Genomic DNA, 26,841 nt, shown 5'->3' on the forward strand with positions numbered 1-26,841 from the left:
CTAGAAGACTAGTTTAGTAAGCACAGGAAGATAAGCAAATTAGAGGAAATCAAGAAAATGGCAGGAAACATGGCATATCTCTCCACAGAAACCTTAAACATTAATAGACTTAATTCCCAACCTAAAGATGTACAGCAGCAGACTGGATCGAAAAACAAGATTCAACCATTTGTTGTCCCCAAGAAACCCATCTCACAGTCAAAGATAAAAATACATTCCAAGAGAAGGGATGGAAAAAGATCTTTCATGCAAGTAAATCTTGCAAGAAGGCGTATTTCATAAACCTGAATAAAAGCTTTTTCATTAAAATCAGTATGAAGAGACAAGGAAGGTCACTGCATATTCTTTTTGTCTTTTCTTGATACTGGGGATTGAACCCAGGATGTTGCACTTGCTAGGCAAGTGCTTTGCCACTGAGCTACATCCCAGCCCAAGGTCATTACATATTAATAGAGAATAACTCATGAAGAGGAAATCACAACGGTCAATATTTATGTACCAAATAATGGCAACTAAATGCATTAAACAAACATTTTTGGACTTACAGAACATGATAAACCTCAATGTAATAAATTAAATTTTAATTAATTAATTTTGCTGGTCCTGGGGATTGGACTCAAGGCCAGAGCACCATCCCTGGCTTCTTTTTGCTCAAGGCTAGCACTCTACCTCTTGAGCCACAGAGCCACATCTGGCCTTTTCTATATATATGGTGCTGAGGAATGGAACCTAGGTCTTCATGTATATGAGGCAAGCACTCTTGCCACTAGGCCATATTCCCAGCCCTTCTAGCTTGTTTTCAAAAATAAACCCAAATGGACTTCACAGATATCTACAGAATATTCACCTGGTAATGAACATTCTTCTCAGCAGCACAAGGAATATTCTCCAAAATTGGTATCATGGGGGGCTGGGAATATGGCCTAGTGGTAAAGTGCTTGCTCGCCTCATATGCATGAAGCCCTGGGTTTGATTCCTCAGCACCACATATATAGAAAAAAGCCGAAAGTGGAGCTTTTTGCCTTGAGCAAAAAGAAGCCACAGACAGTGCTCAGGCTCTGAGTTCAAGCCCCAGGACTGGCAACAAAAACAAAACAAATAAAACAAAATTGGTATCATGGGATACACAAAGACCCTAAGCTAATATAAGAGGGTTGAGATAACTCCGTGCATCCTATCTGATCACAGAGGAATCAAACTAGTTCTCAACAACAGAACATATAGCATAAAACTCTCAAAAACATGGAGGCTGAATAACATACTACTGAATAACAGAAAGGTCACTAAAGACATAACGAAGGAAATCAGAAAGTTCCTACAATTCAATAGAAATGAAAAAAGAACACAAAGGAACCTCTGGAATACAGAAACAGTTCAAGTAAATAACCTCATGATGCAACTAAAACTCCTAGAAAAATCACAACAAATCAAACCCCAACTAGTATAGCTCAGAGAGAGAGAGCAAATTTTAGGGCAGAAATTAATGAAATAGAGACTAAAAAAACTATACATAAAATCAATTAAATAAAAAACTGGATTTTTGAAAAAAAATCCAATGAAATTGACAGAAAAGCAGTAAGACTGACAAAGAAAAGAAGAGATTCACATCAATAAAATTAGAGATGCCACGGGAAATATTTCAACAAATATCCAAGAAATGCAAACAATTATAAAGGGCTACTTTAAAAAACAATATTCAAATAGGGAGGAAAATGTAGTAGAATTGGAAAAATTTCTGGAGATATACAAACTGCCTAAGCTAAACCAAGAATATATAAACCACTTAAAAAGGTCCATAACATGCAACAAGATTAAGGAAGTAATCACAAGTCTTCCAATAAGGAAAAGCCAATGGACTCACAGCTGAATTCTAGAAGACTTCTATAGACCAATTTGTCTGATGAGCACAGATGTAAAGTTTTTCAATACACTACTATCCAACAGAACCCCAAAACTATTTTAAAAATCATACATTATGACTAGTCTTCAGTCCACAGATGCAAAGCTGGTGTAACATATGTAAATCAATAAGTGTAATTCACCATATCAACAGAGCCAAAGACAAGAACCACATTATCATCAAAATAGACGCAGAAAACACTTTCACAAAATCACATCCACTCATTTAAAAGTTTTTGAGAAGCTAGAAATAGAAGGAACTTTTCTTAAAACAATAATGGCTATCTATATATGACAGACCAACAGCCAACATCATACTGAATGTTGAAAAACTAAAACAATATCCTCTTAAAATCAAGAACAAGGCAAGGATGTTCACTGTCTCCACTCCTCTTCGATACAGTTCTAGAATTTTGAGACAGAGGAATAAGCCAAGAAAAGGTCATAAAAGGGATTCACATAGTAAAAGAATTCAACTATCCCTATTTGCAGATGACATAATCTTATACCTAAAGGACCAAAATACTCCCTCCTGCAGCTCCTGGAGCTGATTAATCACTTTGGCAAAGTAGCAGGATACAAAATTAACCCACAAAGATCAGTAGTTTTTCTGTATGCCAACAATGAACAAGCAGAGATAAAAATCATGAAAATGATTTGCAATAGCCTTAAATAAAATAAAATACCTAGGAATAAACCTAACCAAAGACAAAGATGTTTATAATAAAACCTATAAAAATCTGAAGAAATCAATGATGAGACCAAGAAATGGAAAGATCCTCCATGCTCATGGATAGGTAGAATCAATATTGTGAAAATGACAAAACTGCCAAAAATGCATTCTCCACCCAAATGCCAATGATATTCTTTACCAAGATAGACAAAACAATCCAAATATTCATGGTGGACAACAAAACACCTAGATTAGCCAAAGCAATTCTAGGGAATAAAAAGTAATGCCAGTAGTATCACAATAGCAGATCTCAAGCTCAACCACAGGGGTATAATAACAAAAACAGCATGGTACTGGCACAAAAATAGACCTGAAAATCAATGGAACAAGTTAGAAGACCCAGAAATAAAACCATACACTTTCAGTTATCTGATATTTGATAAGGGAGACAAAGACATACAGTGGAAAAAAATCGCTTCTTTAATAGTTGGTGTTGGGAAAACTTGGTGTCCATATGCAAAAAACTAAAAGTGTATCCCTGTGTCATCATGCACTAATTTCAATTCAAAGTTGATCCAAGACCTCAATCTCAGACCTGAAACTTTGAAATTACTGCGAGAGAGAGTAGGAGAAACATTAGAACTTATAGGTTTAGGTAGAAACTTCTTGAAGTGTACTAGGAACAGATAGGAGAGAGACTTGACAAATGGGACTACATCAAAGAAGTTTCTGTACAGCTAAGGAATAGTTACTAAACAGAAAGTAACTCAACAGACTGGGAGAAGATCTTTCCCAGCAATACATCAAACAAAGGCCTAATATCCAATATATACAAGGTTCTCAAGAAACTAACCCCTCCCAAACCTAATAAACTAATCACTAAATGGGCAAGAGAGCTGAGAGACTACTCAGAAGAGGTAAAAATGGCAAAACAAAAAAACACATGAGGAAATACTTATCATTGGCTATAAAGGAAATGAAAACCCTACTGCACCATTGGTGGGAATGTATAAACTAGCACAACCACTCTGGACAGCAGTCTGGAGGTTCTACAAAACACTAAACATAGATCTTCCCTACAAACCAGCCATACCACTCCTGCACATCTACCCTGAACATCATAAGCCAGGATATGATAAAGGCATCTGCACATCCATGTTCATTGCTGCACTATTCACAATTGCCAAGATATGGAAAACAGTCTGCATATCCCACAATAATTGAAAAATATAAAAATCTGATATCTATACACAATGGAAATTTACAAGCTATTGGAAAGAATAAAATGATGTCATTTGCAGGGAAATGGATGGAACAAGAACAAATTATGTTAAGTGAGATAACCAAGAGAGATGAACAGAGTATGTTGTTTCTAGCAGAAATTAGATCTAAAGTACACTGTGATAAGATAAATTTTACAGGATTCTAGATACACATAGCGAGATCAAAAGAGGATACTCAGGAGAAAAACACAAAGGCACAATGCCTATGTGCCTCTTCATATTTATATAAAATATAAGGAAACAAGAAATCTCCTTTTTAATTTTTTGATGATTCTGTCCTTTCTTTATGTATGGTGTACTCAAGTGTATATCTTCAGGAGGGTGGAAAGAGAGTATAGAACTTGAGGGAAAAAGGTTGGAAAAGTGCGGCAGTGGAGCTCACTGGACACTGATGAAAGTGAACTATACAACTTGTGGGTGGAGATGGGGAGGAGGGACTGGGAGAGAGTGGGGTAACAGAAGATTCTGTATGAAAGAAATGTATTCATTACCTGACTTGTGAAGTTGCAATTCCTCGGTATATCAACTTTATAACAATAAAATAAAATAAAAGCAAAACAAGAAAATGTAATTCCAGAAAATGAAAGTTGAGATTAAATTACTAAATCATAACATCAGAAATTTAGAGTAAAAGATATTAACCACTCATTTCAAACTATGAAAATAATTACAATGATAAAATGGCCACAATGCATTGCTTCAATGTGTTAAGCAAGATTATAAACTTTTAGCGATAAAAATGAAATAGAGTCAGGGTTCCAACTTTGGCTGTTACTGGTAGGACGTTCCAGCGCCTGGATATTTTCTTCCTTTCCGATCTCTGATACAATTCTTTTCTTGGAGCTATTGAGTGTAAGAGGGATGATCTGAATATCTGGAAGGAAGATGAACATCACCGCATGCTGACTCAGCATGCTGACATCAAATAATTCCTATCAGCTACAGAGGGAACTTACATAAATGTGTTTTCACAGCTTCCAAAATTAGTTTACAAAATCTGTGAATATATAATTATTTAATAAAAAGCTGTTTTATATATTTTGTATTGAAATTGTATTTTACACTTGCCCTAAAATGGCTGTTTCAATTCAGTCCATACTGTTTCTTACTCAAGCACAAAACAAGACAAAGGGATACACAACAAAAAGATAAAAACAGAATTTTCCTCAGAACAGTCACTTATTTTAATGTCAAACGGGTTCTAAATTTATGTATATATATAAACATATATATAAAAACATATATATATACATACACACACACACACATATATATATATATATACACACATATATATATATATATGTTTCTAAACCAGTCCTTAGTTACTATTTGTCTGTCAGGGAAAATCAACACAAGGGTTCAGTGGTTCAGTTTTGTTTTATTTCACAGATGAATTGTGATTTAATTCACTGAGGAAATAAACACTTCAATGTGTTGTGACTAAGGAAGAAAATCTGGACTTTACAGTAAAGGAGCTAATGGAAAAGAATAACCATGTTAACATGATACTCTGACACAACTCAATATGTTCAGTTAAGATTTCTGTGAGGAAGTGATACTATGGCTCAAGTGGTACGGCCAAAGACTCAGGGATAGAGTTCAGGCCTTGAGTTCAAGCCCCATAATCAACTAAAAGAAAAAAAAAAGATTTCTATGAAATAAATCTCTTTAATTTTATAAAAAAAGGAAAAGTCAGAAAGCTAGAAAGAAATAAGCAGAGAAACTTATTATGTAATATGTAATAAGTAATAATTATGTAATAAACAGTAATGTAATTTGTAATATGTAAAAATTATGTAATAAACAGTCAACTGTTAACACCTAATGAACAAGAAATAACTGGTAGAATACATTCAGAAACAAAAACCTATCAAGAAATAGATGTGGTATGAAACTGTAACCTCTTTATACATCACTTTGACAATAAAAAAAAAAAGAAACAGACGTGATTCCATTATTTCAAAATTTGGCTTTCTGCCAGGCACTGGTGGCTTACACATGTAGTCCTCGCTACTCAGGAGGCTAGGATCTGAAGATGGTGGTTCAAAGCCAGCCTGGGTAGGAAGGCTTGTGAGACTTTTATTTCCAATTAACTACTGGAAAACTAAAAGTGGCACTGTGGTTCAAAGTGATAAACCACTTAAGCCTTAAGGAAAAAGCACACGGACAATGCCCAGACCTTGAATTCAAGCCCCTCAACCCATAAACACAAACAAAAAAACAAGAAACTGTCTTTCCATAGGTGTATTAGAATACCTCAGTTAGCAACTAGGACACTTACTCTATTTAGTCTCCTGTAAATATCTGTTACTAGGGAATTCTACAAAGTCTAGCCAAAGTCTAACACGCTGTCATTTTATGTTCTACGTGGCCATCTTCTCAGAGCCCATGGGAGGAGTAAGTGATGTGATGAGCAAATCTTGCTTTCTTACCAACAAAGAGGGTCACATATAAACAATCTTATATGTTACCTTTTCTATAGTATGTATAACATTTTGTAGAAAGAATGCTCAGTCCTAATTTTTCAACTCTTACTCTTGATAATGTCTGAAAACATTTGGGTTATGACTTCACTTAAAAAAAAAGTACTGTAAGAAGGAAAGGATAGGGCTGGGGATATAGCCTAGTGGCAAGAGTGCCTGCCTCGGATACACGAGGCCCTAGGTTCGATTCCCCAGCACCACATATACAGAAAACGGCCAGAAGCGGCGCTGTGGCTCAAGTGGCAGAGTGCTAGCCTTGAGCGGGAAGAAGCCAGGGACAGTGCTCAGGCCCTGAGTCCAAGGCCCAGGACTGGCAAAAAAAAAAAAAAAAAAAAAGAAGGAAAGGATAAAACAAACAGAATTAAGGGAATTAGAGAAATTGTCCTTGAAGATAGCAGAGTTGGGATTCCAAGCATCAAAGTAGAGGTTAAAAATTCATCCACTATAATCTAAGGGTAGGCAGTAGATTTCAGCCCAGATAGGAAGGAGAGCAGTAAAAAGGTGGTTTGGGGGCTAGAAAAATGGAAGTTTTTTTTGTTTTTAATTCTGTCTTGGTATTGGGGGTTGAACCCACAATGTTGCACTTGCCAGGCAAGAGCTTTGCCACTGAGCTACACACCAAGTTAAAAAAAAATTCTTTGTACCCAGTGAAGTTCAGAGGACTTGGAATTTTGAAGTTGATATGAGAAGATTTAAAAGTTTGGGAAGGTGTCTGGGTGCTGGTGGCTCACTCTTATAATCCTAGCTACTCAGGAGGCTGAGAGCTGAGGATCCCAACTGAAAGCTAGCCCAGGCAGGAATGTCTGTGAGGGTCATCTTCAATTAACCACCAAAAAGTTAGAAGTGGATATGAGGCCCAGGTGGTGGACAGTGCTCAGGCTCTGAGTTCAAGCCTCAGGGCTGGCACACATGCACTAGATAAGATACCCAAGCCCTTGTCTTTGTAAAAGAAAAGTCAAAGGTAATACTCTACACATGAAAGAACTCAAGAAGTAACTATGCAACTACTGTATTAAAAAATCTGGAGGCAAAGAGAAATGAACTCTTTAATTGGTTTATGTAACTGTAAACCTTTTGTATATTACCTTTATAATACCAGTAAAAATAAGAGAAAAGAGATTTATAGATGCATGAAATACTTTAGTAACAGTGAATGATGTGGACATGGTACATGTTGATAAACACATGTACATAATCTGGAGGTCAAAAAAAGGAGAGGGGGCTGGGGATATAGCCTAGTGGCAAGAGTGCCAGCCTCGGATACACGAGGCCCTAGGTTCGATTCCCCAGCACCACATATACAGAAAAAAAAAAAAAAAACGGCCAGAAGCGGCGCTGTGGCTCAAGTGGCAGAGTGCTAGCCTTGAGCGGGAAGAAGCCAGGGACAGTGCTCAGGCCCTGAGTCCAAGGCCCAGGACTGGCCAAAAAAAAAAAAAAAAAAAAAAAAAGGAGAGGGCTGGAGGCATGGCTCAAATGGAAGAATACAAGTCAAGCAAGAGTGATGCTCTGAGTTCTACCATCAAAAATCAATCAATCAAAAAAGTTGGAGTTGGAGGCAAATATCAATATACCTCAGGGAGTGGTATGTAATGGCATCTGGGGAAAGTAGCCTCAGCAGACTTTTTCACTATAAACCTTGTATCATTATTTGAATTTTAAATTTATGTATAGATGAAAAGCTTTCATAAAACAAAAATTAAGATATTCTAGGTTTTTTCTTTTTGGTAGAAGGGCTTGAATTCTTGGGGCTGGGCAATGTCCCTGAGCTCTTCAGCTCAAGGCTAGTGCTCTACCACTTGAGCCACAGTGCCACTTCTGGTTTTCTGGTGGTTAATTGGAGATAAGTTTCATGGACTTTCCTGCCTGGGCTGGCTTTGAACTGAGATCCTCAGATCTCAGCCTCTTGAGTAGCTAGGATTACAGGTGTAAGCCACCAGCGCCTGGCTGTATTGTTTTTTTTATTTTTAAATATAGCACCACAGTGACTTCTTTTGTATTAAAAACCTCCACAAAGGCTCTCAGCAAGGGGAAGAGCTAGAGATCTAGTCTCATCATTTGTTTTCCTAACAATACTAATAATTATATAAATATGATGATTTATTTTCTGAAATAATTTCTCCTCTCCTATTAGGTTTTATTATTCCGAATCAATGGATCCAACAGATGTTCTAAACAAAACCCAGTCTAACACTAATGAGAAGTAGTTGGGTTTACTGACATGTTCATCCTCTAATGCCCCACCTAAGAGAATTAAACATTAAAGATTTACACACAGGTGGATAAAACATGTCAGGTCCTGTCTTAATGTCTACATGAAATATTTTTCTGAACTGAAGAACATTATCTAATTAACTGAATTTGAGTTAACTACTCAACTTGAGTTTAGAAGCATGAGAAAGTACTATGAAGAGTTTTCTCTCATTAAAAAAAATTCAATTTAAGGGTCAAAAAGTAAACAATGAAAATAATTCCCCATGGTCATTTTTTTGGGTAATAACCATTTTTAAAGCTATGTAACAGAATATAAAAATAAATCAGTGTATTCTAGCAAGCATGAGGTCCTGAGTTCAAGCCATAGTTCTGCAAAAAGAGAAAACAAAAACCAACCAACTATCCAATCAAACAAAAAAAATTAAGGTACAAATGCTAACTAATCTATTTCTTTATTTTATTGAAAAGAACACTGCTGCCAAAAAAGGAAAAAAAGGTCAATAAGAGTTAATCAATATTACCTGGTGCCTTCTAACGTAAACCCCTTCTAGTATTTAGGTCTATCCTCCAAGTTGGAAATAACATTAATTAGGTAATTTGAAGCCAGAAAACCTGCTATCTCAGATCACTGGAACATTTACAGGAGAGTAATTTTTTTCTTCTATAAATGAAATAAATTTATTCTAGAAACAAAATTCTAAGCTGGGTGCCAGTGGCTCGTGCCTGTCTGTAATCCTAGCTATGTGGGAGGAGGCTGAGATCAGGATGATAGAGGCTCTATTCAATGGAAGAAGCTGTGTGGGGTGGCATGCATCTGTCATCCCAGCTATGATAGAAGGGAAACACTGAAGGATCGTGGTCTAGGTATGTTCCTAGGTGGGGAAAAAAAATAACCAGCACAAATGAAGGCTGGAGGTATATGGCTCAGCAGTAGCAAATGTAAGGTCCTGAATTCAAACTTTAGTATTAAAAAAAGAAAAAGAAAGAATGTTAGTTAAGAACCAGAAAATGTTACTTATTGTATATATTGTACATGCTAAAGGTAATCATTATGTATCAATAGTCTGTTGTAGCTTTTTCTTTATCCAGTTTTTTTTTTCTCCTCAATGCTAGCCCTCTACATCTTGACCACAGTGCCACTTCCAGCTTTTTCTGTTTATGTGGTGCTGAGGAATCCTAGGGTTTCATGTATGCTAGGCAAGCACTCTACCACTAAGCCACATTCCCAGCCCCTCCACAGTTTTTTTTTTCCTCTCTCTAAATTTATGTACTTTGCTTGGCAATAAAAAATAACCCTGCTATAATCTGATGTATCATAAAAATATTTGCTATGACTGCCTCTAATGAACACAGATATCTAGGTAGGAATAAAATACTGGTAAATAATGTCAAGCTAAACTCAAATCAGTTATCCTCTGTGAATTTTTTTTAAGGGAGCTCAATTATTCATTGCTTCCTAGAGTAATGGATCAATTAACAGATTTGTCTTCCATATGCTTCACTTCTCTCACTCACAAAAGAAATATCATTCAGGGGCTGGGAATGTGGTCAAGTGGTAGAGTGCTTGCCTCGCATGCATGAAGCCCTGGGTTCGATTCCTCAGCCACACATATATAGAAAAAAAACTAGAAGAGGAGCTGTGGCTCAAGTGGTAGAGTGCTAGCCTTGAGCAAAAAACAAAAAACAAAAAACAAAAACAAAGACAAAACCCAACCAAACAGAAAAGCCCCCAAAAACAAAGAAGCTAGGGACAGTGCTCTGGCCCTTAGTCCAAGCCCCAGAACTGTCAAAAAAAACCAAAACAAAACACATACACACACATATCTCATTTACTTATTTTTCTGCTAATCTAATACTATTAATATATTTAGAGAATTGTACTTGTCTACATCTTTATTCCCTTGGGACAATGCTTTAGTTAACATTCTCTACTTTTCTTTTGTCCAAGGGCTTGAACTCAGGGCCAAAGAGCTTTTCTGCTCAAGGCTAGTGTCCTACCACTTTGAACCATAATGCCACTTCTGGTTTTCTGGTAGTTAGTTGGAGATGAGAGTCTCACAGACTTCCTTGCCCAGGCTGGTTTTGAACCTTAGATCTCAGCCTCTTGAGTGATCCAGTGCCTAGTTTCCTTTTTTCTTTCTTTTTTTTTTTTTAAACTTGTATACCATACAGAGGAGAAAATAAAACCTAGTTATTTTCTGTAGGTATTATGCGTGTTCAATCCACCTGTTGAAACTACAAACTCTTCATAAAATAATCACTAGATATACATTCTCTTGCTTTAGTGGTCCTTTGCTGAGATTATAAAAGCTCTTCTTCAGGAAAGTCATTAGTTCTGCTAGCTGATTTTTATCAACTGTACATAGATATCCTTGCATTTTTGTCTTAAGTTATCCTCTTTCCTGTAGCTATTTCTCTAGTCACTGAGAGACAGTTTCAAACAATTACAGGCACTGGGAATGGATAAAAGTCTTACAGGAAAGAAAAAACTTCAGAGCTGAAAGGGAATATAATAAAGAACAAAATAGGTCAAGTAATATTACATATTTTTCACAGGAAAATAGACACATAGGAAGCAAGACCTTTTTTTCTGGCTTGACAATAACATCAACCACAAGTAGAGACAATATACCAGTGAAATAACAAATATTCTTCTATTTACCTAACTGAAGAGGTTGGTCACAGATTTTGCTTTAAAAATATACTATGAAGTACATATTGTCTACTATCATATCCAAAATAACATATGCTCATTTTTCCTGTGCTGCTGAAAATTGGCAAGTGCTCCTTACTGAACCATACTCCCAGCCATTTACTATTACTATTCTCCGTTACTATTTTTATTGTTCAGTTTACAAAAGGAAGGATATGCCAACCCCCCCAGAAATCTCCAGAAATGTAATCAAGACAAGGAGAAAACCCAACTGGTTTTTCTTATTCAAAGAATGAAAGTTTATGAAAACTTATGACGTGTGTATGTGTGTGTGTGTGCATGTTTACATGTATAAGCCAGTACTGGGGCTTTTAACTCAGCTTGTACTCTCACTTGGCTTTTTCCATTCAGTTCTACCATTTGAGCCACATTTCTACTTCAGCTTTTTGGCTGGCTAATAAGGGATTAAGCCTCATAAACTTTTCTGCCTGGGGTAGCTTCAAAGTTTGATCCTCAGATCTCAGTGTCTTGTGTAGCTAGAATTACAGGCCTGAGCCACTGGCCCAGGCACATAAGTGCCTGTTTCCAAGTATTAAAAATTTTTAAGTAAGCTAGTAACTTTGATGTAACTTCAGGTAAAGATAACTGAATTCATGCCAACAAGAATTTACTACTAGCCTTTCAGAAATATTTCAGAAATTATCTTTAGAAGACTATGAAAATGTAAGGAAATGGAAAAACTAAAGCTTTTACCTTAGTCTAAGACTCATAAGGTACTGATCCCTATGTACTTTTCCATCTTGTTTTGATATTCAGTTTCTCTTGAAAAGTACCTTAGTTTTAGTGTATTTATTACTGGAAATCAAAAGTGATCTTTTATAAACTCTAACAACCTTGGAGAGTAGTTAAGGTATTCTGCAAAAGAAAACTTTAGTTCTTTTCAAGATAAGTCATAGTGTTAATTGGATTAACAGTATTTTAAATAGGGGAATATAATGTTTCCTGGTTCAAATGTCTTTTATATGCTGTCAATAGTTTAAACACATATAACAGATCTATGTAGTTTGTGTTGTTTATATATGCTTTGTTTAGGAAAATACTAATGTTTGCTTTCTCCTTAATATAGATAAAATTTTAAGTAAAGTTAATTATGCTCCATGTTAGATGATTTCTCAATGAATAAACTATTTGAAAACTTTAAAAATTGCTGACAAAAGGAAGAAGAAAGGAAAAACTCAAGGTCAAGGAGTTTGCCTTGATCACTTTTTCCTTTTAGTAGCAAATATATAACAGTTATACAACTTTTAAGATGGGCAGCTCTAAAAATTTCTTTTTAAATACAGCAAGTTTCTGTCCCTGTAAGAGTGAGGAGCAGACATTTCTACATGCAGTTCAATCACTATAAGCCTCATCTAGTCTTATCAGTGCTTATCTGCATGCAATGCTTGAATGGTGTACCTTTTCTTTAGTTATGGTGTACATTTTCTCTAGTATAGGTAAAGTGTCTAGTTCGAACAAGTACAAGTTGTTATCCTGGAGGGGTCATTTGAAGTCAATGTCCTTGAATAGAAGGTTTTCCATAACATAAAAGTCCTATTTCTTTTATAAAACCCAGGGAACTTTGAAAATTCCATCAAGATTAGGAAGATATTTTTCATGGCAGTGCCTTTTCCAATTACTACACACAATGGGATATCAAACTTATTGTGAAATGAATTATTAAAATGCCAGATCAGGTCTTTCTACCTTGCCTAGTCCAGAGTATAAATTAGGAGCTCTGGGGTACGTTTGCACTCTTTTGGACCTCTGAGTGATATTACTATATTAGCACACAGGACTAGCTTACTAACTGGTCAAAACCTGAGCTCACCAGCTAATGAAGAATTTGCTACTACTGCAGTGTTTTTAATAGCTTTCTTTTGGGGGAGGGGGACTGGTCCTGGGGCTTGAACTCAGGACCTGAGTGCTGTACTTGAGCTTTTTCTTTGTGCTCAAGGGTAACACTCTACCCCTTGAGCCACAGGTCCACTTCTGGCTTATTCTAAGAGAACAGTATCATGGACTTTCCTGCTTGGGCTGGCTCTGAACCATGATCCTCAGATCTCAGCCTCCTGAGTACCTAGGGTTGATTACAGGAATGACCTAATGGTGCCCTGCTAATAACTGCTTTAAGAACATTATTTTTCTAATTTGGGGCTAGTATCAACTTCAATAAACCTTTATACTTTATTCCTACTAACGTACTAGAGAGAAATTATTTCACTTAGATCAAAGAAAAAAATCCAGGGTAAAAAAATTCATAAGGAAAATATCCTTTTTGCATGTATAAAATATAAATAGTACTTAACTGCTTTTTACTCAATTTTTAAGTCTAAAAAATCTTTTTGAAATTGTTTTTGTATTGTCACCTTAGGACATTCGATTTCTAGAAATCAGCGAATGTATATATATATTTTGAGTGGTACTATGTACAAAGCATTGTACTGCTAAATTTACACTATTAGTTCATCTACACTATTTCTTGATATAATTTGTTAGTTCTTGTCTTCATAAAATTTTCTGGTAAAAGTCAAAAGAATATAGCTAAAGAGATACCTTTTTTTGAAATAGAAGCTGTGAGCTTCTCAAGGTCATTAAAATTTATCTAAAAATAACCGGTTAAATGAAATGTACTCATAAATTATTTCACATCTTGCAGGATCCAAACAAAACATATTCAAACAGGTAGTTTGCTTTTACCTCAACACTGATTCCCTCTCAAAGTAGTTGCACAGTCTGTATTTCAAACACTGGAGCTGGTATCTCTTGTTATCAGATTATAAACACTATGCCTATATCATCAAAGAGTCTATTTTCTCCAAACATTCAATTTGTCCTTCAAATAAATTCTCATGTAATACTGGAATTTTATTTGTATGTCAGACTTAGGAAATTAAAGCTCAAAATATCTCAAGAGTTGGAAATTTTCAGGGCAAATGAAGAAAGTAAATTGACTTTGGCTAAGACAATTATAGCATGGCATTCAGCTTATTGCTGTCATTAATTTTTGTACCAATTGTTTAAAATGTAAAAAAAGAGACCCGTGGTAATGATAAAAAAATGTGAAACACTTTTTTATTACTAATTAAAAGCTTTTTGAAATAGTTCCATGCATTCACTAAAAGTACCAATGTTTCATGTAGGGTTAAAAAAAAAAGAACCATGCTTTCCCCTCAGAAAGTAGAAGTAAGCAGAGGATAGGGGACTACTCAATTCAACTGTATATAAATGTTAGAATTTCTTATTCATGTCTAAATTTTTTGAAATTACAGAACAAAGTAGTAACTACAACAAAGTCTTCAATTTGGGAATATACTCTACCAATCATACAACATACTACTTTCTCTCAAAGGGTAATTTATTTTACGGCCTCTAAATTACATCTTTTAGCTTTAAGGGAAAAAATAAGAAAGTGACTAAAGAATTTCTGATCACAGGAAATATCTTCATATAGATTTTTGCTTACAGATTAGCACATGGAATTAGTGTATATTTCAGATTCCAATATATCTTGATGAGGTAAATTCTCTCCAAACAATGTAAATAAATAACTACTCTTTAATAGCAAGTTTTATTATAAGGTATTATTCTGAGAACTACTTAAGGGAGACCTACATTTTTTGCAAATGGTACATGGTATGACCTTGATTCAGAAAATGAGTATTTTCTCTTTCACCTTCAAATTAATTTGGGTGTAATCAGCTTAAACAAACCTTTGTATTTACATTTTTATTTTACTAACATACTTTAAGAAAAAAATATTTCACCTATTAGATTGAAAAAAATCAAGGGTAAAACATGATTTTTGTATGTATATGAACCATAGTTTCTTACTCAATTTCCAAATCTACAAGATCTTTCTGAGAATTTCTTAAGTACTGTTAAATTTGAAATTGGAGAAAGTCTAACAATGATCATTACTTTAACTCCAATTACCCTAATCTTGATTGGCTAACAGAGCCCCTACTATCTGGCAAACATGAAGTCATTTTTGTCCCTATAAATGCAAAACTGTTGGAGGTGAAGCCATATAGACTTGCTTTCTCAAATGACTTTGGATTTAGGTTATCTACTACATTATACAGCTGCAAATGATACTTTTTCGACTATGAAGTTAATAATATTAGATTTTTTTAAAAATACATATTTATGGACACATTAAATACATACTTGGATACCCCATTTCTTTTTCTTTCTTTCTTTTTTTTTTTTTTTTGGCCAGTCCTGGGGCTTGGACTCAGGGCCTGAGCACTGTCCCTGGCTTCGTTTTGCTCAAGGCTAGCACTCTGCCACTTGAGCCACAGCGCCGCTTCTGGCCGTTTTCTGTATATGTGGTGCTGGGGAATTGAACCCAGGGCCTCATGTATATGAGGCAAGCACTCTTGCCACTAGGCCATATCCCCAGCCCTGGATACCCCATTTTGAACCCACAGGAAATGAACCTGAAATTCCCAGCTGATATTCCAGATTGCTATTCCTTCTTAAGGAAAACTTCCTTTTTTATCTAGTAGGTATGAAATATCAAGGTTTAAGAAAAGCAATATTCTCTCTTCTAACAAAATTTGTTCTCTTGTAATAATTCTACAAAAAGAGTTAATAGAGGATGGAAAAATGTGACTCATTTTACAAAAATATGTTTATAAGCCACTTTTCAGGAACATAGCTCTTTTGCTAAGGCAAGAACATTTGTGTTTACAACACAGATCTGAAACACCTACATGTTTTTCTGTATAACAGAACATGTTTCTCTTGGCTGCAACAATGCTTTATCTTCACATTTGAGCAGGTATTTATAAATAGGTCATTCTGAGTACACTGGCCAAAGGACATTCAGGCATTAGTTTTGTTTAAGGTAAAACAGTGAAGTGCAACAGCAGAAAAATATGCTAGTATTTCCACTCTTTCTCATGCATACAAAGTTACCATCTGAGGTCTTCTTTAGTTCGGTTCTCAGTTTTTCTTGGTCTTCTACTAGTTTTTTATTTTCAGCTTCCAAAATGTGTCCTCCATCCTTATCCTGGCTTTTCAAAATCTATCACAAGAGTTAGAGGAAGAAGTAAGCTTAAATTACAGTACCTGGATAATCTTACACGAAGTAGCCTAATTATCCAACAATATTGGTCTTTATTGCTTTGTTCTTTTCAATATTTACAACTTTCTACAAGGTACTTTTGCTAACAGAAACTTAATGCTCGGCAAACAATCCAAAAATATCTACTATGAATGGTATCTCTATAATAAAAAAAGTATTTTTGACTAGGCTACAATAAAAACTATGTTTTCAAAATTATTTAGGTATAATGTGGCTATTTTTCTCAATTACCTATGTAATATAAATTTAAAGAAAGTAAAATAGTTCTGATGCTCATATTAATTGAAAACCATTGTTTGATAGCAGAACAATCTACTCAGACTGTTTTTCTTGTCACTAAGGTTTGGACTTAGCCTGGTTGCTTATGGTACTGTGGTACTATGACAGTTGAGCCAAGTCTGACTTTTTGCTTGTCATTTTGAAGGCAAGAGTTTTGTGGACTTCTCTGTCTGAGCTGGGTTTGAGATACTCTGAATCTCAGCCTTTTTAGTAGCTAGAATTACAGGGATGAACCACCAGCACCTGGTATCGGACTGCTTTTATACCGACAAATTTGGAAGAATATCACAATCAATACGGGTAAGTGAAAAATGACAGGGCCACTTTAGTGTTGGAAAATTCTATTTAATTTTTATTGAACAGCTTCCAAATTAATTTCAATACAAATCACCCTTTACAATACAATCTTTTAAAATATATTATAGTTCTAAAAATGCTTGTAGTTTATCTTTTCTAAGCAAGAATTAAAATCTGAATAGTAAAACCAAGACAAAAATATGTGCCCATTGACATAGGTCAGTAAACAAAATACAGTGGCAGCAACTTGATAGTGATAGCTTCCACTATCAGGTAAAAGAGCCACTGGGAAGAATTTTAAACAGACTGACATCAGAGAAGAATATCATTGTTTGTGGTTCATTTTCAAATGTAAATTGATGTATTTAATAGACAAAACTCACAAAAGTTCTAGTGAAAATAAATATCTAGATATCTTATATGCAAGGTAATATTAGAGATAAAAATGTAATAGAAACATAATTTTTATTTTTCTGATCTTAAGAAACCAGTCTTGTTCTAGTAGAAAGGTTAAGACAAGAGCATAACAAACTAGGCAGCTCAGAAAAATAGCTAAATATGTTCATTATACATATATATGTATAAATATGGAGAGAGTCTCTCCAGAGACAGTCTTTAGAAAACAGGAAGGTTGAAGTTGATTCTGAAGTAGAAAGCCTCAGGCCTTTTGAAATTAAGTATTTTATTATAAGGAGCAGAAAAAAAAATTTCCAAGCCATTTTTAATTTGTTGTTTACTTCAAGTTCAAAACAACTCTAGCTGTTGATGCAGTGAATTCAGTTCATTTAGTCTCTAGTGATTACCCAAATTGGAGAACCACTGAGATCCCAGAATATTTACAGTGACTGCTTGAATGATTGTGCCACTGACGTGGAAAAGTTGGATTTGTGTCAGTATTGTGAATAAGCTTTCATTACTGCACCTGTAAATTTGTCCAAATTCATTATGTGTAACTTCATGCTGGAGAAAGAGTAAGTGCCCTGGAATCTGAAACTCACTAGGTTTCAGCTCTGAGTACACAAGTGTTTACTGTCTCACCCATCCTATCTCATCTTTATGTGATGAGAAAGTCAGTGAGAAGTAAAGCTGCACACTCACTTTAAGGCTAAATTAAAGTTAGATGGTCATGGTAGCACATAACTGCAATCCTATCATAAGGGAAGCTGAGTAAGGATGATCATGAGATCAAGACTAGCCTGGGCTACATATTGAGAATTTGACTTACAAAAGGACTTTTATAATTATTTCTCTAATTTGAGCATCAGAACAGAAAGGAGTCATTTTATCAGACAGCATAACAAAACAATGTGGTTACGTGTAGATTCTAGAGTCAGGCTACTTAGGTTTGAATTTTTTGTCACTGTGTTTGTGAAAATTATTGACCTTTCTGTGCCTCTGTTATCTCATCTATAAAATGAAGATAATACAAACCTCATGGGATTTTTGTGAGAATTAAGAGGTAATACCTTCCTTCATATATAGCATTTGAAGCAATACCTGGCACAGTGTTAACTATTGTTTATAAGCAAGGAACCTTGAAGCTCAGAACATATGAGGTAACTTGCCCTAGGTCACTTTGCTAATTACTAGTGGCTCTGGAACTGGCATCCAAGTCTCCTGGATTGCAGAACAATGAAGGTACTTTCTACTATATATTTTGGTAATTTTATTTTTCTTTAGCTAATACTTCAAAGCCCACACATGAAGTAGCTTGAAATTGAAACACACACACACACACACACACACACACACACACACACACACACACATTCTTTTTCCTTATTTTGAGACAAGGTCCCATCAGCCCAGACTGATCTCAAGCTAATGATCCTTTTGCCTCTGTCTCCCAAGTGCTGAAGATTATGAGAGTATTCACTATGGTTGACCGGAAGTCATTCTTGACAATTCTCATTTGTAGGTTGGCCACTTAGTTATACTCTGAACACTGACAGTATTTATGTTCAGTTTACAAATTCTTTGCAATGTGTAATGGCTTTAGCTCAGCATATCTGTGACAAATTTGATGGTTTTAGGACCAATGACTGAGTCACATATATTCAAAAGGAAAATATTAAATCCAAGGAAAACAAAACAACCTCTCCTCCCCAAAAAGTAGAAGGTCAAGGAAATCAGTGAATGTAAAATAAATCCTAGCAAGACTAACTGTGCCTGCAAAAAATTCCAAAAGAAAAATCTCAAAACTGCTTTGAAGGTGATTTTTTTTGAAGGACTTAACTAGTTTAAGTACATTAATAGTGCTGTATGTGAAAAAGATGCTAGTATCAAAAACTGAAAATCTCTTCTAATTTCTAATAGCTGAATAAGAGGAAAACAACCGAAAAGAAGCACTATTCTAAGAGCAATTATAATTCTTAATTACTCTAAGATGATGTGCATAATTTGGATACATAAATATTTTTTTAAAATCTGTGTACTTTTGCTTCAATCAATATGCAGTAGTCAGAGGTTTGAGGACTATAGTTTTGTTTTTACCTTTGTAGACTTAGGTCGAAGAATGTAAACAGAAGCAAATAACATTAAGGTAAAAAATGAAGTTGACTGTATTGCTGAAACATTCCCCCCAAAACAAAGGTGACTTATACTTGTTTTTGAATACAGAACATATCATCATCTTGTTTCCTAAGAACTATAATTCCCATAAGAGGATACTAAGAAGACATTAATGGATCAATACCTTTTCAAAATAGAACAAGGCAATACAAAATAAGCTGATTTTTATATTCTGAAAGTGTCCATAAGAGACACTGCTAAAAATGTACTCAAAGAAAGAGTGGAATTCTGTTTTATGAAAAGAGTGTTGTTTACGTTTTTTTTGTTATAGCATAAATATCATAAAAAGTAAAATGCAGACTTAGACTTGGTAGATAATGGTAGTATACCATAATTCACATCTTGCGATCAGTTTTGCTTTATTTAAAAAGTTTGAGAAGCCTTCTATTGTAACTACTTATGAGACACCTTATTTATAATTGATGAAAGGTACATAAGGGAGTGTGGTTCAGTGGTAGAGTGTTTGCCTAGCATATGGGGGTTCCAAAGTCAACACTTTTGTTAATGACAAACTCACTACAAACACACAACAACAACAACACAGAAAAACCAGCCTGATACAATTGCTGATACCTGTAATCCTAGCTACTTGGGAAAATTAGTTTGAGGCCAGCCTCAGGCAGAAAGTTCATGAGACACCCCTCACCCTCACCGCAACCAATAAAAGCTGGGCATGGAGGCATGTGCCTGGCATCCCAGCTACATGTGAAGCTGAGACTGGGATGATTGGCCAGCTTGGAAGGCGGGTATTTGAGAGATTCTCACCTCAACAGAAAACCTGAGTGTTATAGACTCCAGCTAAGGTGGAAAGTATAAATAGGATTGTAGTCTAGGTAGTTGGGTCAAAAATCAGCAAGATAAAAAAGGGATGGGAAGCATCACTCAAATGGCATAGCACTTGCCTAGCAAATGTAAGGCTTTTAGCTTAAACCAGAGTACCAGAAGATGAGACAAAGAAACAAATGAAAATCTCAAATCAATGAAAGGCGGTAAATTTTTTTGTATAGGAGGTTGGGCTTTAGGACTTAGCTAAGCATTTCAATATACTTGCTGGCCTCAAAATAGTTTTTCTCTTATTCCAAAATATAATAACTGTTAGCATTTAATTGGTAACAAATAATTTTACTGCATTATTTTAGGGTATTTTCTTCAAGAAATTTTACTTCTTGAGGCAGATTAGTGAATTAAAATGAATGGAAAACAATGAAACTATGAGATCTGGGTCCTAAATTTTAAATAAAAAACTAATATAATTGTGTGTCTTTAATATTTCCATCCCTTTAGTTAATAGGGAAAATGCATTCTCTACCCGAATAGCAAGGTAAATATAGGATTCTCAAAGATTCAGCATCACCAAATTAAAGACTTTAAATCTGTGTAACTGTCAATGTAGCACTAAAAACGTCTCCCTATTTCCCATATAAGCCAATCATATGTTACATGAAAGAAAGAAAAGAACAGAGAAATACAAAGATTTATTTTTGGTTATGAGATACACTTAATGGTACTAAAGGAATTGAACTTCCTATTTCTACCACAGTTTCTCCTTCAGTCATAGGGAATAGGTCAAATAGCATTAAATTACTATGGATGGAAAGTATGAAAAGAATTGGAAAAATACTTTTGAAACAGTCATTTCATAGACAATATCATTATGTATACCCACTTTCTGCTAATAAATTATGCAAATGTTGGCATTTAATTTATTGAGATTATGTCGCTGTATCCTAGACAAGTCTGAAACTCACTATGTAATTTAAGATAGCCTTGAATTTGTGGATCTGACTGCCTCAGTCTCCCTAATGCTAGGATTACAAGTAAAATGTTTTGATGCTGAAAAACACTATGCCACTCCTTTGGAAAACCATTAACATTTATACAATCACACACACAAAAAATAGATACCCATTTTAGTTTTTCATTCTCTTCCATGAACCGTTTGGCAGCCTTGTTAGTATTTTCTGCTTGAGTTTTAAGCACGCTTTTGTTCGATAGTTCTTTTGCCAGCTGAGTAATAAGTGTAACCAGACGTCTCAACACTCTAAAAAAAAAGGTTCATTATAATTCAGAACTAGAGTAATCTTGAGGAACTATAACTTTATGGAGATTTATATTGATGTAACATGAATGATTCTGAATGATTAGTCAATATTCTTTCTGATGCGCTAAAGAAAAACATCCCCAATGACAGTGACCCTAACCTACCAAAATGAAAGTTAATAAATTTGTATTGTTTTAGCCAGTCATTTGTAGTTGCAGCAATAGAGTAGTTTTGTCTGTTAAAAAATTGCAATATGTGTGTATATATATGTGTACATGTATATACATTCATATACCCACATATAAATACATACATATATGTATATATAAATCTACTTAAGACCCCAAAGTGGGGGGGAGTGAAGTATAATATAAAAGTCTATAAGAATGAACAAATGAGTAGCCACACTGAGTTGGGGAGGAAAATATTGTACACACAGGAGGATTCAAGGCTCTGGCCTGGCCTAGCAGACCTACAAACTAAGTATTTATTATTTGAGTAGGTCATCTGAGCAATGAAGATGTAAATAAGAAGATGCAGAAAACATAATCCTAAATAGTACCTTAAAATTTTGATCTTATTTTCCTTTTACTTACAGCCAAAAAAATAATGAAAATCCAGAGATATAAAGATTCCTTTGGGACCTAAAAAGTTTCATCTGTGAATGCTCATAGGCACCAGGTCTGTTGGTTGTACTCTTCTCCAAGGCATGAGTAGTGGAATATTTCCTTACTTCTCTCACAGCATCTATCACAGAAACATAGAAAACATTACGTTTTTTGTTTGTGTAGGTCCTGTAGTGTGAACTCAGGGCCTGACCACCATCCCTGAACTTTTTGCTCAAGGGTAGCACTCTACCACTTGAGCCACAACTACACTCCAAGATTTTTACTGGCTAATTGGAGATAAGCATCTCCCAGACTTTTCTTCCCAGGCTGGCTTTGAACTGCTATCCTCAGATCTCAACCTCCTGAGCAGCTAGGATTACAGGCGTGAGCCACCAGCACATGGCTTACTTTTAGTTTTTAAGAATATAAAATTATTAAAAATGAAAAGCAGATTTAAGAAGCATTTGCTAAATTTATGAATAATGGGCTAATGGAATTTAGGTAGGGGCTTTCTTTTGTCTTTTACTTTTTAGAACCTGAGAGGTGATCATGTTCAAACCAGGTACTTTATAAATGGATAGCAGCAGCCCATTATGAATTACTGTAGCATGTTTTTTAAATTTTTAACCACACATCTAGGACTCACCATCATGGAACTGTCACCTCTTGCTATTCTGCAAAACTAGTATGTTTTAATCTTTCTATTCCTAAGAGTGACTAAAACTCAACTTATTGATAATAACATATATAATCTCATTACAATTAATCCAAGAGACTTCTATTTCTCTTATAGTACTAACATTTTTATAACATCAACTATTACTTTAAATAATTGTGATTTTAGAAACATTTTATAACATCGAATCTCTACCACTGGTAGAGATTTGTTAAGGTGAGATTTGATCTATGAAGACATACACTTTCCAAACTGGCAAGTGGATAGCACCTGCTATTGGAAATATGCAGATAGCTGCTCCTTTGATAATTTTAATTCTGATAAGTTCCAGATCTAGAGACTATTTCTTTGCAGTGGAAAATAGAACTCATCTTATTTCCAGTGCATTCTTAGTCACTGGGTTCTTATATGTCATAGAAAAGGACATGTTTTAAAAGCTAGTGGAGACAGAAGCGGTTAGATTGCTTTTTTCCTGTGGCCACTGACATTCTTCAGGGTTCTTTTTCATGTGAAAGGAAGAGATTCTAGTTAAAAAATTAAGACCACTTTAGCTTTATTCCTTATAATAGCTTTACTAAGATATAAATCAGTGTGTTACTGATAATTACTCCCAAGATGTATTCATATCCCCACATTTCGCCAAAAATGTTTATGTGTCCCTTCCCCCCCAGCTGCTGACAAGCACCAATCTATTTTCTCAATGCACATTTGCCTATTCTAGATATTTTATATAAACAGATGATATTCTATGTGGCCTTTGGATCTGTTTCCTTCACTCTGCATTACGTTTAGAAGATTCATCTCTGTTTTAAGAAAATATTCATTAGACATTCTAGTGAAAATTTTAGAGAAGTTCAAAATGTTCTTCTAGAACTATCTGAAGCTGCTGAGGTTTATTTCCACTTCTCCCTCTATTCCATAGTTGAATAAATCTGACAGGAATGAAATACCATGCCAAAGGCCTTTTAGCTAGTTTGCGCTTGAGTAAGGACCTGTTTCCTTTATTTCTTCACTGGTTCATTATGCTTATGTGGCTGGAGATTCAATGAATAATAACTTATCATAAGGTAAATATTGACATTTTGGCCCCAGGACAAAACCATTTGCAACCTCATACAATTATCCCTGTCACAGTAGATCTTAGTTTCGTAAAGGAGCTGGTACTTGGAACATGAAGTATTTTTTCATAAAACAAGGTTAAATACTGTGGTTATGCTTAAGGTTGGTTACCAGTAAAACCTACTTAAGCTACAATACAACAATTTCCAGGGAATTCTGAGGAAAAATATGACTTTGTCACTTGTATCCAAGTTAAAGTGTCAGAAAGTGACACTTGAAAAGTAGCTATCTTATCTCAGACAAGTTTCTCTGAGCTAAGGTACTTCTAAATGAATGGGAGATTATGAAGGCCCACAGAAGTTTTGTTTTGACAATCACAAATCTCCACTTTTTATAAAATAATGGGTACCACAAAAATTTCAGATATGCTGCTGCAGGCTGAGTGTCCACTCCATGAAAAGAGACTCAAATAGAAACAAGAAATTAATTTATTTTTCATATATACCTAACATGTACAGTGTGAAGTTAATCTTGAGGCAGTTTTTCTCTTCTGTGTGTGTGTGTGTGTGTGCTAGTCCTAGGGCTTGAACTTAGGTCCTTGTTGTCTCTGAGCTCTTTTCCTCAAGACTACTGCTATACCACTTGAGCCTCAGTTTCACCACCAGCTTTGTGGAGGTTAACTGGAGATAAGAAACTCACAGACTTTCTGCCCTGGCTGGCTTTGAATCATATTCTTCAGATCTCAGCTCCTCAGTGGCTAGGATTACACAAGTATGTGTTTTTGTTTGTTTTTGTCAGTCATAGGGCTAGAACTTAGGGCTTAGTGCTGTTCCTGGGCTCTTTTTTGCTCAAGGTTAGCACTCTATCATTTGAGCCACTGTGCCATTTCTGGCTTTTTCTGTGATTTATTGGAGATATGAGTCTCACAGACTTTCCTGCACCGACTGGCTTCTAACCATGATCCTCAGATCTCAACCTCCTGAGTAGCTAGGATTACAGGTATGAGCCACCAACACCTGGAAATTATGATTTTTATATGCTTGCTTGATTTCAAACTGTCATATAAGGTAAAGGTGTGGACTGTGCCACTGTGCTAAGCTCAATTTTTTTTTTTTTCCCCCAGTCCTGGGCCTTGGACTCAGGGCCTGAGCACTGTCCCTGGCTTCTTTTGGCTCAAGGCTAGCACTTTGCCACTTGAGTCACAGCGCCACTTCTGGCCATTTCTATATATGTGGTGCTGGGAAATTGAACCCAGGGCTTCATGTTTATGAGGCAAGCACTAGGCCATATTTGCCACTAGGCCATAATCCCAGCCCCTCAATTTTTTTTTTTCAATTTTGGAAGATTTTGGATTTGTTATTTTCAGCTAAGGGTGCTCAATCAGTCTGATTAACATCTATATCATCTAGATAAAATTAAAATTCAAAACAATTTGCCATATTTGTCTTGAAGCCGGCACTGGGAGCTCATGCCTATAATCCTAGCTACTCGGGAGGCGGAGATCCGAGGATTGCTGTTCAAAGCTAGCCCAGGCAAGAAAGTCTGTGAGACTCTTATCTCCAATAAACCACCAGAAAACAGGAAGTGGCACTGTGGCTCAAAGTGGTAGAATTCTAATCTTGCGCTGAAGAGCTCAGGGACAGAGCCCAGGCCTAGAATTCAAGGTCCACAACCAAAAATATAAAATAAAATAAGAACCAGTTGAGAGGGGCTGGGAATGTGGCTTAGTGGTAGAGTGCTTGCCTTGCATGCATGAAGTCCTGGGTTCAATTCCTCAGTACCACATAAACAGAAAAAGCCACAAGTGATGCTGTGGCTCAAGTGGTAGAGAGCTAGCTTTGAGCAAAAGAATCTCAGGGACAGGGCCCAGACCCTGAGTCCAAGGCCCTGAGTCCAAGGCCCTGAGTCCAAGACTGGCAAAAACAAAAACAAAATAAAAAACAGTTGAGAGTTAAGTTGAAAAAAATGTGATACTATGTCAGCATTCATTTCCTCAGACTAAGGATATATTTTTATTTCTATAAAAGGTGCTGGCTAACCAGAAGAATAAATGGTAGTTACAATGATTGAGTTGCAGCTTAATAGTTGCAACTATTGCACAGACAGTATGTGAACCAACAAGCAAGGGGATGCTCCAGTAGAGTTTTAGCTGGGCAATGGTGGCTCATGCCTGTAATCCTAGCTACTCAGGAGGCTGAGATTTGAGGATTGCAGTTCAAAGCCAGCTCTAGCAGAAAAGTCCCCAAGATTCTTATCTCCAATTACCACCAGAAAACTGGACATGGCACTGTGCCTCAAATGCTAGTCTTGAGCAAAAATGCTTAGGGACAGTGCCCAGGCCCTTACCTATAATAAACAAACATTCACCTCCTAAGACTGTAGGCTTCTAGACAACATACTATTATCATAAATGAAGTTAACAAAAACTTCCTAGTTTTTTTTAACTATCATGTCATATTCAATTTTTTGCAGTAATTCCAAGACTCCTTTTATTAATATTTTTGTGCTGTCTTGGAGCTTGAACTCAGGGCCTGGGTGCTGTCCTTGTGGTTCTTTTTGTTCACAGGCTAGTGCTTTACAACTTGAGCCACAGTGCCACTTTTGTTCTTCGGTGGGTAGTTCATTGGAGATAAGACTTGACTGCCTGGGCTAGCTTTGAACCCTGATTCTTAGACCTCAACCTCCCGAGTAGCAAAGATGATAGGCATGAGGCAATAGCAAACACTTGGCTCCAAGAATCTTTTTGAAAGTTTAAGGTTCTACTCCTTTACTCCCTTAACAGCTAAGTTCTTGAATGCCTAAGATGTTATTATAACAAAGGTAATCCTGGGTAACTCTGAAAAGTAGTCTATGCACTATTGCATTAAACCTAAGAATAATCTAAAAGAGTTTAGAAATCACTGTACATCAATGAAATTTAGGCTCCTGAATATAGTATCAAGTATGCATACAATATCAATATTTGTACTATATA

The 26,841-nt window shown here is 35.7% G+C and overlaps 1 protein-coding gene and 1 non-coding gene across 2 annotated transcripts in view; both read right to left on the minus strand.

Moving 5' to 3' along the window:
- LOC125346889 (B-cell receptor-associated protein 29) overlaps window positions 1–26,841 on the minus strand; it is a 36,186-nt gene that overhangs the window by 6,097 nt on the left and 3,248 nt on the right. Inside the window, exons 4-6 of the mRNA XM_048339810.1 lie at window positions 22,121–22,271; window positions 21,389–21,524; window positions 16,168–16,276 (exon numbers count right to left, since the gene is read on the minus strand). Coding sequence (XP_048195767.1) covers window positions 16,168–16,276; window positions 21,389–21,524; window positions 22,121–22,271 — 396 coding nt within the window. The remainder of the gene's footprint in view (window positions 1–16,167; window positions 16,277–21,388; window positions 21,525–22,120; window positions 22,272–26,841) is intronic.
- Window positions 12,477–12,596, minus strand: LOC125347479. Its single transcript, XR_007210245.1, has one exon. It is a non-coding gene; the product is annotated as a small nucleolar RNA U109 (small nucleolar RNA).

Source organism: Perognathus longimembris, chromosome 2 (assembly GCF_023159225.1).
Source record: "Perognathus longimembris pacificus isolate PPM17 chromosome 2, ASM2315922v1, whole genome shotgun sequence".
Classification (NCBI taxonomy): Eukaryota; Metazoa; Chordata; class Mammalia; order Rodentia; family Heteromyidae; genus Perognathus; species Perognathus longimembris.